Source organism: Haliotis rufescens, unplaced genomic scaffold, assembly GCF_023055435.1.
Source record: "Haliotis rufescens isolate VD_foot unplaced genomic scaffold, xgHalRufe1.0.p SCAF_25, whole genome shotgun sequence".
In the NCBI taxonomy this organism is placed as follows: Eukaryota; Metazoa; Mollusca; class Gastropoda; order Lepetellida; family Haliotidae; genus Haliotis; species Haliotis rufescens.
Window position 1 is genome coordinate 1,097,994 of NW_025963946.1, and position 16,581 is coordinate 1,114,574.

General features: G+C 40.3%; 1 protein-coding gene across 1 annotated transcript; it reads left to right on the forward strand.

Moving 5' to 3' along the window:
• Positions 1-50: 50 nt before the first annotated feature.
• Positions 51-8,403, forward strand: LOC124141356. The gene is made up of 4 exons (XM_046509348.2): positions 51-242; positions 1,634-1,806; positions 3,339-3,422; positions 7,544-8,403. The coding sequence occupies exons 1-4, from the start codon at positions 206-208 to the stop codon at positions 7,946-7,948; spliced, it is 699 nt and encodes a 232-aa protein (XP_046365304.2). The 5' UTR covers positions 51-205; the 3' UTR covers positions 7,949-8,403.
• The last annotated feature ends 8,178 nt before the right edge of the window (positions 8,404-16,581 follow it).

Genomic DNA, 16,581 nt, shown 5'->3' on the forward strand with positions numbered 1-16,581 from the left:
CCATGTCATCATATCGAATAAACATTGTTTGCCGAAAATATCACGTTACAGACTAGATCCACTACGCGACAGATGTATGTACCGTAATGGACAAACGGCTATTTATAACTCTAGGCAAACGGTCGAGATACAAGAAACTTGAAGCATGATGTAGTGAGGTGTAGACCTACTTTCAGAAGCATAGGCATTGATTGCAGCGTGAAAAATGGGCCAATTTGATGACTTGAGCCCCGAAGAAAGAGGTAGGCCGACTAGCTTTTACATAGTTATTGATGTCACCTGGCCATTAAGGTGGTTATTGATTATATCTCCTGTATTGTTTGGCCCACGATAATGACAAAACAAAACCACGATCAAGGCGACAGTTCACCTGTCCTCGCGATAATTTTGTGTCATTTCGGTTTCTCGTAATAAGTAAACATGTTTCTGTTTTGTTGTAAAACTGAAAACACCACTGCAGCGTGCTGAGTCATGTTTGTTGTCGAACAGATTCGTCATTCGCCCCACTTGCACAAAGCGATCTCAGCGCTAGGATGGTCTAACTCTCATGGCTTACAATGGTCAACACTCTGATCGGCCATTTCCGGGGCCATTTGTCCGATTGTGTCCGTTTATATGGTTCGCTGGTTACCGCCGCTAGCCCGATCAAACGCCGGGTCTATTTCCGTGTATTCCCGAGTGAGAGCGGGAGCCAGCGAATATATGCAGGCTAACAGAGTTACATCCCTTCAATCGCTGGGGCAACTGGAAAATAACTAATTTGCCATCTAACTGAATGTAGCTCATTTCTTCCGCCTAAAATAAATAAAGTCAAAGCGGCATTGTTATGGGCGAACGAGTAATATGTAGCATTTTCCACACATGCATGAGACACAAATTAATTATTCGCAGTGACTGTTAAATTTGAATATGTATGAGATGACGTAGTTGTTGAAGTGAAGTACGTGGAATCGATTTCTTGACGCAAATGTCCATGGCACACAATAGGCTGGCATAGTTGTCCACCCTCACCCCTTATCCCCCGCCAGTGAAGGTAATAAGTCGATACGACCCAATAATTGGTCTTGGTTTGTTACCATTGTATTTCAGTGTTCAATTTTATTTTGCGGGAGTTGTCGTTTTTCGTCGCCTTCAGGGGGCACCATCGTCCACTTGGGCAAACAAACCGGTTTCTACTATTCGGGTTGACTGCAGGCTGTATATTTGGTCTGTGTTTACCATCTCCCGCCCGCCCTAAACTTTCATTCCAACGTGAAATAATAAAAAGTTCAGTGTCGCACCCCGCTGTTGAAATTTATGCCCCGACGTGATAAAAAAAGAAATACTCTTACCATTGTGCACTCATAAAAGAACTAGGTCAGTTTCATCTTTCTTCAGCTATATTTTTTTTTCAAAAGCAAAGCGTCACGTTCTACGTCATACATTAATTGAAAGACTATTACCAAGAGTTCTCAATTTTAAAATTTCATAAAATAAGTTACGTAATTAGTGAAAAAGGTTTTTCTAATTTATCTTTTTCGACCGCGCGCTCTCTTGCTGGTTGGGGTTATAGATGAGAAACATTTAAAAAATACGGATGACTTTGCCACTGAGCCACCGCGACACCACAGTAAAAAGTATTTTTGCGTTTCAGAACAGGTAAAGAAATTTCGTGACAGAGGGTTCCTGGCTTTGAAGAAGATATGTCTGATTCAGCTGGGCCTGGCCTCGATCTCCGTGATTACCGGGATCGTTGCGGTATCCTTTGCTGCCAAGAACCCACAGTTCCCGTACATTATCGCCGCACCGGTCTGGAGCGGGGTACTGGTAAGGCGTTGATGACTTACTTGGTTTGCGAATCCGTCGACTCAATACTAGACGAATGTGCATCTTTAGTTGACAGAGAATGGATACATATATCATAAATGCCATACTTTGACTCGTGAAATAAAAGTCGTATTTGTTGTTGTCTGACTTTTATATGTCAACAAAAAGTCTTCAAGATCGCGAGCGCGGGAACCTGGACGGTGACTGGTCAAATTGTTCCATCGTAAGAAATATCCGACAATAGCGATCAGCTGTACCAAAGTGCAACGCTTATGCTTTTATTATTTTAAATACATATAGTAAAAGCTGCAATTAAAATAACATGATATTCCTGATAAAGTAATTGTTTCAGATACAATTCTTCCGATAATTTCATCAAAGTTTTTGAAGTTATATTTTTGGGTAATTTTTACCCGAATCACCGGTAGATAGGGAGAAAACGTGTGTACAGCTGATTGCTGTTTCAGGCTTAGTTTGCAAGAAAAAAACCACGTTAAACTTCATCTCTGCATGTAAAACAGATCCTAGCAGACCAAGAGTTACAATTTAAACTTTAAATCAATATGTCCAGTGATGCTTAATCTCAAATTTCAAATTTGTACTGAACCAAGTTTATTGCAACCCATTGGTTTAACCTGAATTCGCTGAAGCAGAGACCATAAAATAGGCTGAAGGGATACGATGTCATTTTTGTCTGCGCATAATACTCGAAAAATCTTTTTTTCCCTCCAAAATACTGAACACTCATTTGATAAATACGCACGGATGCACGCTCCGTGTATTTAGCAAGTGTATAACATTAAACACATGATCAAAATTTTGAAATCACCCGATCAATCTCATTAAAATCAGACCTTAGTTCTCGCTACCGCTAAAGAAAGATCTGAAGACATCCCATTAGGGGTCACGTCAGAACGACCTTTCATCCGACCAATCAGAGCGTCGCTTACCAGATCATGAAAGTGACAGTCGGTATGTGATTTCTAATCATACAACCTCGAAAACTTTAACACGGGGTATTCCGAACGATAGTTACGGGTTTAACGACTGAATCCATACAATCTAGACCACCTATTAGCCATTCGAAAATGTTCTTTTGTTCAGGTTTCAAATTTGTAATCGAGAAACTGTCAAAATATGTTTCGAAGCGTAGTTGCCAATTTGAAATTAGTGCCGTAAAGCACGAGAAAGCTGCCTTCTGATTGGTCATTCCATTGGTCAGTCAAAGTTTGCGCAAGATCGTTCTGAATGGACCCGTAATGGGATGTCCTCAGATCTTTGTTTAGCGATAGCGAGAACTAAGATCTGATTTTAATGAGTTTGTCACCCGATACACCGAGCATTAAAATGATATTGTGATATGTATCTGGGAAAGTGTGAACCTCAATATGCCGACATACCGGTAATATCTACGAATCTAAGCTGAAACTGAAAACTGAAAACCCAGATTCTTCGTTACCGAACACGCTGGGGCCACGTTCACCCCATAAGGTAAATGTCGTTTCTCATCTTGCAATGATATCTTATTTCAGGTTGCCATTGGTGCCGCGTGTGGATCTCAGGCTTCCACCATTGGCTTCAACAAAGACGACGTTGCAACTAAGGTCAAGGCCCTTGTAAGTAGAACGCGTGTATATCGACTCGAGCATTTTTTATATCCTTTATTGGGACATTTATGAAACAGATCTAAGTTAGTCTATCTTTCTTTATTCTTAAACGTATGAGTGTTATTTTCACACCCTCTTGTTGATATTTCTCAGTCGTGTATTAGCCATGTTTTGCATCACAATTATTTATTTTTATTTATCAGATTCTATTTAGTGTACATTGGGTCGTATTGACATTGTCAATGTAAGACTATGTCACTCGTCAGTATCGTCACTACCTGTGAAGATTCGGGATAGAATAGGTCGTGATTATCCCATATTTGTCGTAAGATGCGACTAAAGGGTTCGGGCATCATGCATCGTATCCCAATTGCGTTGATCGATGCTCATGGTGTCAATCACTGTATTGTCTCGTCCAGACTCAATTATTTACTGACCACCGTCATATACCTGGAATATTGCTGACCAATCAATCAATCAATCGTCGCCTATATTGGGCTATGTATATTACAATGTTCCTCTATCACCTGTATATACACGAGGAATCAAGTCAAGCTAGTCGAGTCAAGTCATATGAACCCTACTTCATACATAAATGCTTTGCGAAAGCTATCATTGTCTGTGTTTAGTTATATACCACACGATGTTGTCAAGCGAGGAACATTACCGCTTGCATGGATGGATGTAAACTGAGTGCTCAATGATCGGAGCACGAGCTGGTAGCAGGAACCAGACCGTGTCTCAATTCGTTGGTTAAAATATCAACTGCATCTCAAAACAGTTCATACATACGAAGTATTCACGATGCCCGCTCTCCCATCAGTACCTCTTTTTCTAATAATTAGACATCAAAATCATATTGACATGACAATTTTCACAAGCTCATCAATGGTTACTTATCATTTTGAAAAAACACGAAAAATGTCCGCTAGAAGCAGAACATGGACATTTAGTTTAGGTTGTTGGAACATCGTTGCCGCTTCAGAAACCGTTTAATATTGTTTTATACTTTAAGTATCACGTTGTCAACAAAAGGGTGTGACTCAGTCAAATATCCAACTTTGTCTGCCACTTTGCTAGAAGTTTGGTTGTACCATAAACAGCTCTTTAATATGATAGATGATTGTTCTGGCATATGCTTGAGGTCAAGGTAATTAATTATGAAATAATCATACAAACAGCTTTGAACCTACTTACACATTTTACGATTTTAATTCAGCTTTGTATAATTGACCTCTTGGACAATGGCTCGATTTGAATAGACGGCTGAAAGGTCAAAGTCTCGAGTACGTGTTCATCAAAGATAAATTTGTCAAAATGGCCAGTAATATTTTCGCAGGACTCAAACCTCTCAGTTATTTTGACGCCTGATGTAATGCAGTATGATAAATCTGACGGTTTGACCTAGGCTACTGGACTGTGATTCAGTGATGTTTGCACACAAAAATCACTTGACCGTATCTCAAACAAAGTCGTGTGAAATATCAACTGGGACCCCAACACCCCAGATGAATAAGTTTTAAGGTTTTAATGAAAAATAAATATGGAACTCAAGTCGTTTGTGAACTAATAAAGGTGAGCTTCGGTACCTGCGGTTTGCCGTAGGTAGTTTATTTATTAATGAAATTGAAGGTATATTTACCGCATTTAAGTTTGTAGTGTATGGTTTAGGTATTGCATATTGCTTATATATTGTATGTTGTTTATGGTTTGAGTATTGCATATTCTATAGTGATTGTGTGTAGTTTATGGTTTGGGTGTTGCATATTGTATAGTTATTGCATGTAGTTGATGGTTTGGGTAGTGCATATTGTATAGTTATTGTGTGTAGTTTATGGTTTGGGTGTTGCATATTGTATAGTTATTGTGTGTAGTTTGTGGTTTGGGTAGTGCATATTGTATAGTTATTGTGTGTAGTTTATGGTTTGAGTATTGCATATTGTATAGTTATTGTGTGTAGTTTATGGTTTGGGTAGTGCATATTGTATAGTTATTGTGTGTAGTTTATGGTTTGAGTGCTGCATATTGTATAGTTATTGCATATAGTTGATGGTTTGGGTAGTGCATATTGTATAGTTATTGTGTGTAGTTTATGGTTTGGGTGTTGCATATTGTATAGTAATTGCATGTAGTTGATGGTTTGGGTAGTGCATATTGTATAGTTATTGTGTGTAGTTTATGGTTTGAGTATTGCATATTGTATAGTTATTGTGTGTAGTTTATGGTTTGGGTAGTGCATATTGTATAGTTATTGTGTGTAGTTTATGGTTTGGGTGTTGCATATTGTATAGTTATTGCATGTAGTTGATGGTTTGGGTAGTGCATATTGTATAGTTATTGTGTGTAGTTTATGGTTTGGGTGTTGCATATTGTATAGTTATTGCATGTAGTTGATGGTTTGGGTGTTGCATATTGTATAGTTATTGTGTGTAGTTTATGGTTTGGGTGTTGCATATTGTATAGTTATTGTGTGTAGTTTATGGTTTGGGTAGTGCATATTGTATAGTTATTGCATGTAGTTGATGGTTTGGGTAGTGCATATTGTATAGTTATTGTGTGTAGTTTATGGTTTGGGTGTTGCATATTGTATAGTTATTGTGTGTAGTTTGTGGTTTGGGTAGTGCATATTGTATAGTTATTGTGTGTAGTTTATGGTTTGGGTGTTGCATATTGTATAGTTATTGCATGTAGTTGATGGTTTGGGTGTTGCATATTGTATAGTTATTGTGTGTAGTTTATGGTTTGAGTGTTGCATATTGTATAGTTATTGCATATAGTTGATGGTTTGGGTAGTGCATATTGTATAGTTATTGTGTGTAGTTTATGGTTTGGGTGTTGCATATTGTATAGTTATTGCATGTAGTTGATGGTTTGGGTAGTGCATATTGTATAGTTATTGTGTGTAGTTTATGGTTTGGGTGTTGCATATTGTATAGTTATTGCATGTAGTTTATGGTTTGGGTAGTGCATATTGTATAGTTATTGTGTGTAGTTTATGGTTTGGGTGTTGCATTTTGTATAGTTATTGCATGTAGTTGATGGTTTGGGTAGTGCATATTGTATAGTTATTGTGTGTAGTTTATGGCTTGGGTGTTGCATATTGTATAGTTATTGTGTGTAGTTTATGGTTTGGGTAGTGCATATTGTATAGTTATTGCATGTAGTTGATGGTTTGGGTAGTGCATATTGTATAGTTATTGTGTGTAGTTTATGGTTTGGGTGTTGCATATTGTATAGTTATTGTGTGTAGTTTATGGTTTGGGTAGTGCATATTGTATAGTTATTGTGTGTAGTTTATGGTTTGGGTGTTGCATATTGTATAGTTATTGCATGTAGTTGATGGTTTGGGTGTTGCATATTGTATAGTTATTGTGTGTAGTTTATGGTTTGGGTGTTGCATATTGTATAGTTATTGCATGTAGTTGATGGTTTGGGTAGTGCATATTGTATAGTTATTGTGTGTAGTTTATGGTTTGGGTGTTGCATATTGTATAGTTATTGCATGTAGTTGATGGTTTGGGTAGTGCATATTGTATAGTTATTGTGTGTAGTTTATGGTTTGGGTGTTGCATATTGTATAGTTATTGTGTGTAGTTTATGGTTTGGGTAGTGCATATTGTATAGTTATTGCATGTAGTTGATGGTTTGGGTGTTGCATATTGTATAGTTATTGCATGTAGTTGATGGTTTGGGTAGTGCATATTGTATAGTTATTGTGTGTAGTTTATGGTTTGGGTGTTGCATATTGTATAGTTATTGTGTGTAGTTTATGGTTTGGGTAGTGCATATTGTATAGTTATTGCATGTAGTTGATGGTTTGGGTAGTGCATATTGTATAGTTATTGTGTGTAGTTTATGGTTTGGGTAGTGCATATTGTATAGTTATTTTGTGTAGTTTATGGTTTGGGTAGTGCATATTGTATAGTTATTGTGTGTAGTTTATGGTTTGGGTGTTGCATATTGTATAGTTATTGTGTGTAGTTTATGGTTTGGGTAGTGCATATTTTATAGTTATTGTGTGTAGTTTATGGTTTGGGTAATGTATATTCTTTAATTGTTGCATGTAGTGTACGTTACATTTACTACATGTAGTTTTAAGTGAGAATAATCCGATTTAATCTCTTTTGCAGGTGATTCTACATTATGTTTTCAACGTCTTGTGTATTACAATCTGCATTGCAAGTGCAGTGTTCGGTATTCTCGGTGTGGTGTTCTGTCGGTCATCGGACGTCAAGCTGTCTGCACGTTGTATCCCCGACACCACAGCATTGATCGCAACGTCAGGGGTGTCGACCGCCGTCGGTCTGCTACTGTCCTTATTTTGCATATTAGGAACATGTTATTTCTGTTGCTATGCAAGATCACTCGGGTTCAAGTCAAAACGGGAAATGCAGCGGCAAATGAAGGCCATGCAGAGACAGTTGGCTGAAGCACGTGCACAAGTCGCTGCAAGTCAAGGTCAAACTTATAATCAAGGTCAGGGAAACTATTATGCAGGTCAAGGTTCAGTAAATGAAGGCTACTCCAAATGGTAGCCAAACGGCAGCGAAATACATCGGAACAATTAGGGAGAAACTTTTGTAAGAAGACAGTCGTAGTTATATGCAGATCATGCAGACTCCAGAATTCGCTGGCCGTTGGGATTGAGACATTCGTCCCTACATGTATTGATGCTCATCCCTCTATACAGGAAATAACGGACATTCTTAAACATGTACTGGGTTCATGTAACCAACCCAAGGGGCAAGTGTAACGAACACAAATCAAATACCGGACATTAGTAATTCTGCTGCTCTTCCTCCTCGATTATCCAGTGTATCATATCTCCACCCCATTGTGATATATACCCTGGACCTATTCACAAAGATAGCTTCGCTTTGAGCATGTTGAGTTCCGTTCAATCATATCCTGTTCTTTCAAACTCAACTCAACGCAACGCAACCCGCCTTGTTGTGTACAGCCTAAAAGACAGCGGGGAACGTCTTGTAGCATACCCCCCCCCCCCCCCCCCCCCGCCCCCACACACACACACATCCCCCCGTTGTCTTATACTCGGGATAAAACATTTCTTCTAGTTCGATTAAACATATCCAGAGTTCGCTTGTACGAGGCTGCGATTTTGAATGTTGATCTTTGCCTAACTCTCAATTTAGATCAATTTTGATTGGTTGTTGTTTGGTTAGTGATGGGAGAGACTGAGATGATGACGGCACTTGAAGCTATGGTGCCAAATGGGTCCAGGGTATCACCATGAAAGAGTGGAGGTACAGTGCCCTGGAAAACTGAGGATGGCTGCTTGTCAGTGTACAGTGAAAGCCCCCAAACTGTCGGTTTCCCATTTCAGTGAAAACCTTCTTTGAAGCTGTGGCCGAAAACATATTCCCACCCACAAAAATCCCTTTCCTTTACCATCTAGTTGTCGTCTCTTAATATCCCAGGGTCATTAGTTAGAAGATAAATACTATGAGTGTGTCTATTTCCGGGATTTTATTGAGTATTTGCATCTTGGAAATTCATCTCGAGACCCGCAAGTGTTAGCTTGAGGGGCTCGAATGAAAATTTCCAAGATGCAAATACTCGATAAAATCCCGGAAATAGACACACGCATAGTATTTATCGATATTGTAAACCTATTGTTTTATTTAGAAAAAAGCATGCGCACTCTTTAATACCTCCTACTTACTCGGTTGTGAAGCGTCAACATCGAACGTTCTGTTGTTGCTATGGTGATTGTGATTTTGGTAATTATTTCATTATAATTTTTTTTAATTAAAAAATTAAAATCCCAATAATTCCCATGAATAGAGAAAATCAAAATATTTGTTATGACTGTTAATTAGTATGCAAAAAATGCTGAGTAATTATGTATTCCTACACAGTGATTCGGTCGCTTGCTTCGGGGAATGCAAATCATATTCTCACGCATTGACATTTGGTCATGTGACCCAAATTAGCCAATCATAACACAGAAAACACTTTCTATAGGTTTTGATACCAACTGTTTTCTCTGGTATCATTGAAGTCCCAACATAGACACGTAAGTAAAACGTACCCATGTAAATTTGTCCAGTGTAGCTCAAGTAACACGTGCATTATAGATAGTGAACATTTTACACTCCACGAAAGAATGTATTTCACATTTTACCCACATGACTTTCTCCCCTTTCCTCATTCACAAAAATATCCAGGGAAAAAATAAAAAAAGACAAATTTATTATGGTCAGTGTGAGATCCTTTGATCATGTCTCACGAATGGACACTATAGGGAAACTAGAAATACCAACTGAACCAGGCTTTTTGTCCTATCCCTTAAAGGTTATCATCGAACGCTTATTCCGAGAGTGGCTTTTTCCCCAAACGATGATTTCAATTTCATGCCATTTTTAGGCTCAACGTGTTTTACTTGACATTCACTTGACATACACTAGTAGTTACAACAATGGTAGTCTGGACGCATGGTGTTCTGAATTGTGGGTGCAGTTCGATGTACGCCATCTAAAAGTGATGCGTACCAGTTCATACCCGTTGGGATTCCGTCTCACCCCTGGAGGGGATCTGGCGGTCTAGGTAACCCCGGGTCGGGAGCCTTAAAAAACGACAAACTTTTGATTCTCGTCTGTCTTGCTAGACGATACTGTTGTTCTGGGACGCTTCTTCATCTCAAAGGGTTTTTCTCTCCTGGGAGGGAAACTGTTACCATTCTCATAGGCGAAACTGGGGTCATTCTTGCCCTTACTGACTTCTCTCACAAAGTCCACAAAAATTGAAAATTGAGGGAATGGTACTCCATGACGCTCCTTGTATTTGAAGGCTTGGTTTGTCCATTTTTCTTGAAGGCCGTACGTCAACGATAGGTATTATGCCTGAAGAGGTGTCACCATAGGACAGGAGTGGCTTGTATTTCACATTTTGTTTGACAGCTTCAATTTCAGAGAGTGGATCAGACAATTCGTACAACTTCTTTTTGTCTTTGCTGGTGATTCTGGGAAAGTTGGCTAGTCTAGTCTTCAATGCAGATTCAATAACTTCAGGAGAGCCATGCCTTTCGTCCAACCTCTCCCACACACGGTCTAGCACTCTCCGAGGATCGTGAACATTCGCAGCTCTTAGGCTGAGGGCATGTTTAGCTGACTCAGGCCCAAGCCATTTGACCAGTAAGTCTTGTTCTTCAATGGGAGACACTTGCATCTCATCCATAACACTGATGAATCCTGCCTTCCAAATGCCGTAAGCTTCAGGTCGATCATTGTAGTACCGGAGCCAGGACAGAAGGAGGTCTTTCTTCAATAAAAATCGAGAGAGCTCTGAAATTGGGTGGAAGGATGGCGCATTAGCATTTAATGGCTTAAAGGAGTTATCAACAAACGCTGGGTGATTAGACACCCAATTGCTTGCATTGTGAGGTGTGTTTTGATTAGGCACAGTAGTTTCGTGATCTCTGATATCGTGTTGGAGTTGCGAAACATATATCTCGGTACGTTCCGCCCGGTCATCATTCGGTAAACAAGTATCAATGATTTGTGATTGCATAGAATGATCATCTGTCGAGCGTAAGGCTGCGATTTCTGCTTCTGCTAGTGCAACTTCTTTCTGTTGCTGCAATAACTTGAGTTCTGCTCCGAGCTGTGCTCTTTTCCGAATTGCTTTGGCTGTGAATACTTGTTGCTGCTCGACTGTAGCAGCTTGTTGTTTAAGAATATCTGCCTCTTTAAGGGCATACTGTACCTTGGCCTTGGCCGCTTCAACCTTAGCGAGTTTTCATGCTAATCTAGAACTCTGTTGGGTGCTCCTAGAACTAATAGTTGCACTTGACTGTTTTGTGGACCTTGTTGCCGAAGAGTGGTGAGATGCATTTTCCAATGTTGACTGAATTTGATGATCAAATCTACTGATAGCACTACTAACACGCTGCTTATACTCTTTCATTGTAGAAACATGTGAATTGAGGTCTGCTTGGCTTTCAAGAGTACTTGACCTTTTGAGAAAACCAACATAATCCTCGGATAGTTCACAAAAAGAATCAAAACTACTTGATAATTGTTTTTCTCCTTCATGTAATGACATTAAGTCACCTTGACAAGTTTCCATAAAGCTCCAAGTTGTGTGAGATAGATGGCTCGAGAAGTTGTGACGGAGTATTGGAACAGAGACAGAATCGGCCCTCTGTAACCCATGGGCAACTAAATGGACCTGGCGGTCAGGCTGGGTTTGTACCTTGCTCGTTTGTTGTTTAACCCCCGCAGTGAAATATTACAACCATATAAATGCGGCGTGCAAATACTCAAGTCTGGACTTGACATTGTAACTTGCACTCTGGGTGCGAGGGTTTGAAGCTCGGTGACTTGGTTGATTATTTCTTATTGCACCCCGATGATATGGAGTGTTGCTCATTATATTAACCACTGGTTTGTCTGGTCAAGACTGTTTTTTGGTTGCCATGATAAAGCTGAAATAAGGATGACTACGGCGTAAAATAACACACAAACAAACGTAACATAAATTGTCAAGCCTATATAGACCCATGCCGTACATGACCGCATGGTAGTGTTTAAGCAGCACTGAAGGAATCTGCATGCCATCCTCACCAGGGGTCAGACGTCACGCTGTATGACACAAGCAAATACTCTCAGTCGGCACAGTGAATGTGAAACTGTTGACTCCAGTCACAGAACATACTTTACCAGTTAATTCAACAGATCAGAAAACGGACAATCAGCGTATGTTTTAGCGTCATCTTACGTTCATAAAAGCAGAGCGGACATGATACTGGTACCTCAAAACACTCTAACAAAACTCTGATATATGCATCTTTATGATGTTACATTTAACTATATATGTATCTCTACCTTCAGACACAAGTGTCTGATGTCTGGGGCTTTAGTCCTTGGTGTCTACATTTCACATCTTTGAAGTACAATCGAGCAAACCCTTTCCACCATGATATCCAAGAGCGTCATTCAACTCTTGCTCAGAAGTTGTTTGATGTCCAAGAGCGTCATTCAACTCTTGCTCAGAAGTTGTTTGATGTCCAAGAGCGCCATTCAACTCTTGCTCAGAAGTTGTTTGATGTCCAAGAGCGTCATTCAACTCTTGCTCAGAAGTTGTTTGATGTCCAAGAGCGTCATTCGACTCTTGCTCAGAAGTTGTTTGATGTCCAAGAGCGTCATTCGACTCTTGCTCAGAAGTTGTTTGATGTCCAAGAGCGTCATTCGACTCTTGCTCAGAAGTTGTTTGATGTCCAAGGGCGCCATTCAACTCTTGCTCAGAAGTTGTTTGATGTCCAAGAGCGCCATTCAACTCTTGCTCAGAAGTTGTTTGATGTCCAAGAGCGTCATTCAACTCTTGCTCAGAAGTTGTTTGATGTCCAAGAGCGCCATTCAACTCTTGCTCAGAAGTTGTTTGATGTCCAAGAGCGTCATTCAACTCTTGCTCAGAAGTTGTTTGATGTCCAAGAGCGTCATTCAACTCTTGCTCAGAAGTTGTTTGATGTCCAAGAGCGTCATTCAACTCTTGCTCAGAAGTTGTTTGATGTCCAAGAGCGCCATTCAACTCTTGCTCAGAAGTTGTTTGATGTCGAAGAGCGCCATTCAACTCTTGCTCAGAAGTTGTTTGATGTCCAAGAGCGCCATTCGACTCTTGCTCAGAAGTTGTTTGATGTCCAAGAGCGTCATTCAACTCTTGCTCAGAAGTTGTTTGATGTCCAAGAGCGTCATTCAACTCTTGCTCAGAAGTTGTTTGATGTCCAAGAGCGTCATTCAGCTCTTGCTCAGAAGTTGTTTGATGTCCAAGAGCGTCATTCAACTCTTGCTCAGAAGTTGTTTGATGTCCAAGAGCGTCATTCAACTCTTGCTCAGAAGTTGTTTGATGTCCAAGAGCGTCATTCAACTCTTGCTCAGAAGTTGTTTGATGTCCAAGAGCGCCATTCAACTCTTGCTCAGAAGTTGTTTGATGTCCAAGAGCGTCATTCGACTCTTGCTCAGAAGTTGTTTGATGTCCAAGAGCGTCATTCAACTCTTGCCCAGAAGTTGTTTGATGTCCAAGAGCGTCATTCGACTCTTGCTCAGAAGTTGTTTGATGTCCAAGAGCGCCATTCAACTCTTGCTCAGAAGTTGTTTGATGTCCAAGAGCGTCATTCAACTCTTGCTCAGAAGTTGTTTGATGTCCAAGAGCGCCATTCAACTCTTGCTCAGAAGTTTTTTTCTGAAGGTCACAACATTCAAGGCGTTAGTAAAGTTTTACGTTCCAAACGTTTTATGGTAGACATGTGGAGGACATTTTCAAATTTGACGTACCATGTGCTTAATTGTTAGTGATCAGGTTGTATTGGTACTTTTGTCAGTCCTCCTATTTGTTATTTTGAAATGTTATCTATTAAAGGGGAAGAGTGTAGGGGTGGGTTTGGTGGAGAATGGTTGCTTTTGGTTGGGCTGGATTGGACGGGTTGGATTGGGCGGGATTTGGAAGGGTTTGGGATTTGGGAGGGTTTGGGATTTGGGAGGGTTTGGGATGGAGTGGGAAAAAGAATTGGGCGAGATTTGGTAGGGATGATATTTTGAGTGGGATTAAATGGGATATCATATGTTCACATTTAGCCAAATAATAACACGTCATTTAATATTTCATCCATATTTTCAAATACATAATGATTGAGCTTTCTGAAAAGTATTTATTTGTGATATGAAGAGATATTGTGCATAATGACCCGACTCACTCTTTCCTTTTTGATAAAAGCAGACAATTTATCAGTAAAACAACAACGTATGACAGGTATGCATGTACTGTTGACAGAAACTAGTTGACAAGCTATTCACACACATACAGTTAAGTATTATTTTGTATCTTATGTATGGTTTGTGTGATGTCTATGTTACAATCCTCGAAACACGGTGCAGCTCCACAATGCTATTCTACCTGAATCCTCCACGCACTTAAATACCGATTCATGTCGCATTTCATTAATCGATCACTAGTTTTGACTCTCACAATTTATGAAAAATAATATTTTAACTTCAAGAATTTATTTCACAGTTTACCCACACGACCTTGGTCTCCACTCCCTTATTCACTAGGGATATATCCAGGAAAATATAACAATGTTTTATCATGGTCAGCTGTACCCGAAAAAATATTCTAACCCACAAACATCCCTTTCCTTTACTATCTAGTTGTCTCTTAAAATCTCAGGGTCATTAGTTAGTTTTGATACCAATTGTTTTCTATGGAAACATTAAAGTCCTAACATAGACACGTAAATGATGGTAAAACGTGCATAGTTCCATGTCAATAAGTCCAATGTTGTCAAATGTACCTCAAGTAACACGTGTATTATATACTCACACGCAAAAGAAACGCCAGTCGAGTATGCAGTATCCTAGTTATATATTTTCAACAGTAAAGACAAGAAATACTAATAGGGCAAGATTGACAAAAATTTGACTGAAGACAGTTTAATGGATTAAAAGGCAGATGACATTATTGTTTTTTTCAAATGTTAAGGGCTTACACAGTTTCGGGTCAATACCCAAAATGTCAGTCAATACCTGGTGTGACCACCATTAACATTGATCACTGCCACACATGTCCTGTACATTGAGTGGATCAGACGATTTGTGAGGGCCCTAGGGATCCTCCTGCACACACCCAGAGCAGCTGTGCGTAGTTCATCGGCAGTTGTAGGGACTGGGCGCACATTGTGCAGACGCCTTTGGACCTCATCCCACAAGTGTTCGATGGGGTTCAGATCAGGGCTGAGGGCTGGCCACGGTAGAACACGGATGTTGTGTTGTTGCAGAAAGGCCATGGTAGCTCTGGCAACATGGGGACGAACGTTGTCCTGCTGGAAAATGTGTTGTTGATGTTGTGCAAACAATGGAACAACGTGGTGTCTGATCACTTGGTCGATATACCGCTGAGCAGTGACGACGTGTCCCCGACCTTGACCAACATTCAGAAAGCACATGGGTCCAAGTCTCGCATTAAGTCCAATCTCTGCCCATATCATGACGCTAGGTCCACCCCATGGATCCCTTTCCACAACGTTTCTGTCAGCGAAACGATCACCTCGACGCCGCCAATTTCTGACTCTTCCGTCTGCATGGGAGACACAAAAGCGACATTCATCAGAGAAGATGACACGCCTCCACCCACGATGACGCCAACTGCGATGACCCTGTGCCCACTGAAGTCGTACTTGTCGATGCCGTGGTTGGAGAACAGGACGACGTGCTGGTCGGCGACATCTGAGGTTGTTGGCACGGAGACGTCGGATCACATTGTCCCGGCTAATGTGTCGATTATGTGTTCCTATGGTCTGTCGAGCACTTTCACTTGCAGTTAGGAACGGATGTCGCTGGTGTTGACGGGTAATCTTCCGATCTTGTCGAGGTGTGGTGACCCTAGGACGACCGCTCCGAGGAAGGTCATCTGTGGTCTGTGTGGTTATGTTAACGTTGAAATGACGGGCAACATCTTGGACAGACTCTCCAGCTTCCAAACGTCCGTTAGCCTGGTTTCTCTGAATTTGAGTTAGTCGTGGCATTGTTGACCCAAGAGTGGTAGGTCCAAGAATCGGCCACAGTTTTATACCCACTACAGTTCGTGACAGTTGGTGACAGTTCGTGCATTTTCGATTTCGCGAGAAATGGGTGCATGATAACCAAAATATTCATTGAAATGGTGCGTTTTGGCGATTCGTTTTTTATGTTGCGTTTTTACTCGGGGGTTCCAAAATGCAACCAAAAATATTGATCAGGCTTCACTACATGCTAAAACTCGTATCAATGTATGGTTCCGTGTTTGTTACCTATTTGCTTAAAACCACTTGCGTTTCTTTTGCGTGTGAGTATAGATAGTGTACAATTTACATTTCAACAAAGAATGTCCTAATTCACTTTGGACATATCCAGGAAAATATTTAAAAAAATACAAATGTATCATGGTCAGCGTGACATCCTTTGATCATGTCTCGCGAACGGACACTATGAACTTTTGTAGTGAAACTAGAAGTACAAACTGAAACAGGCTGTTGGCCTATCCCTAAAAGGTAGTCATCAAGCACTTATTCCGAAAGCGGCTTTTCCCCCAAACGAGGCTCACAATATCATGCCATTTTTAGCGTCATTGTGTTTTTCTTCACACAAACTGGTAGTTTGATATATTTAGGTAACTT

What these genes read in the sequence shown, in the direction of transcription:
- LOC124141356 (XM_046509348.2), top strand. Translation starts at nt 206, where the DNA reads ATGGGCCAATTTGATGACTTGAGCCCCGAAGAAAGAG. An exon ending in CTTGAGCCCCGAAGAAAGAG is followed by an intron (nt 243 to 1,633) that starts GTAGGCCGACTA and finishes TTTGCGTTTCAG; the next exon opens with AACAGGTAAAGAAATTTCGT. An exon ending in CGGTCTGGAGCGGGGTACTG is followed by an intron (nt 1,807 to 3,338) that starts GTAAGGCGTTGA and finishes ATCTTATTTCAG; the next exon opens with GTTGCCATTGGTGCCGCGTG.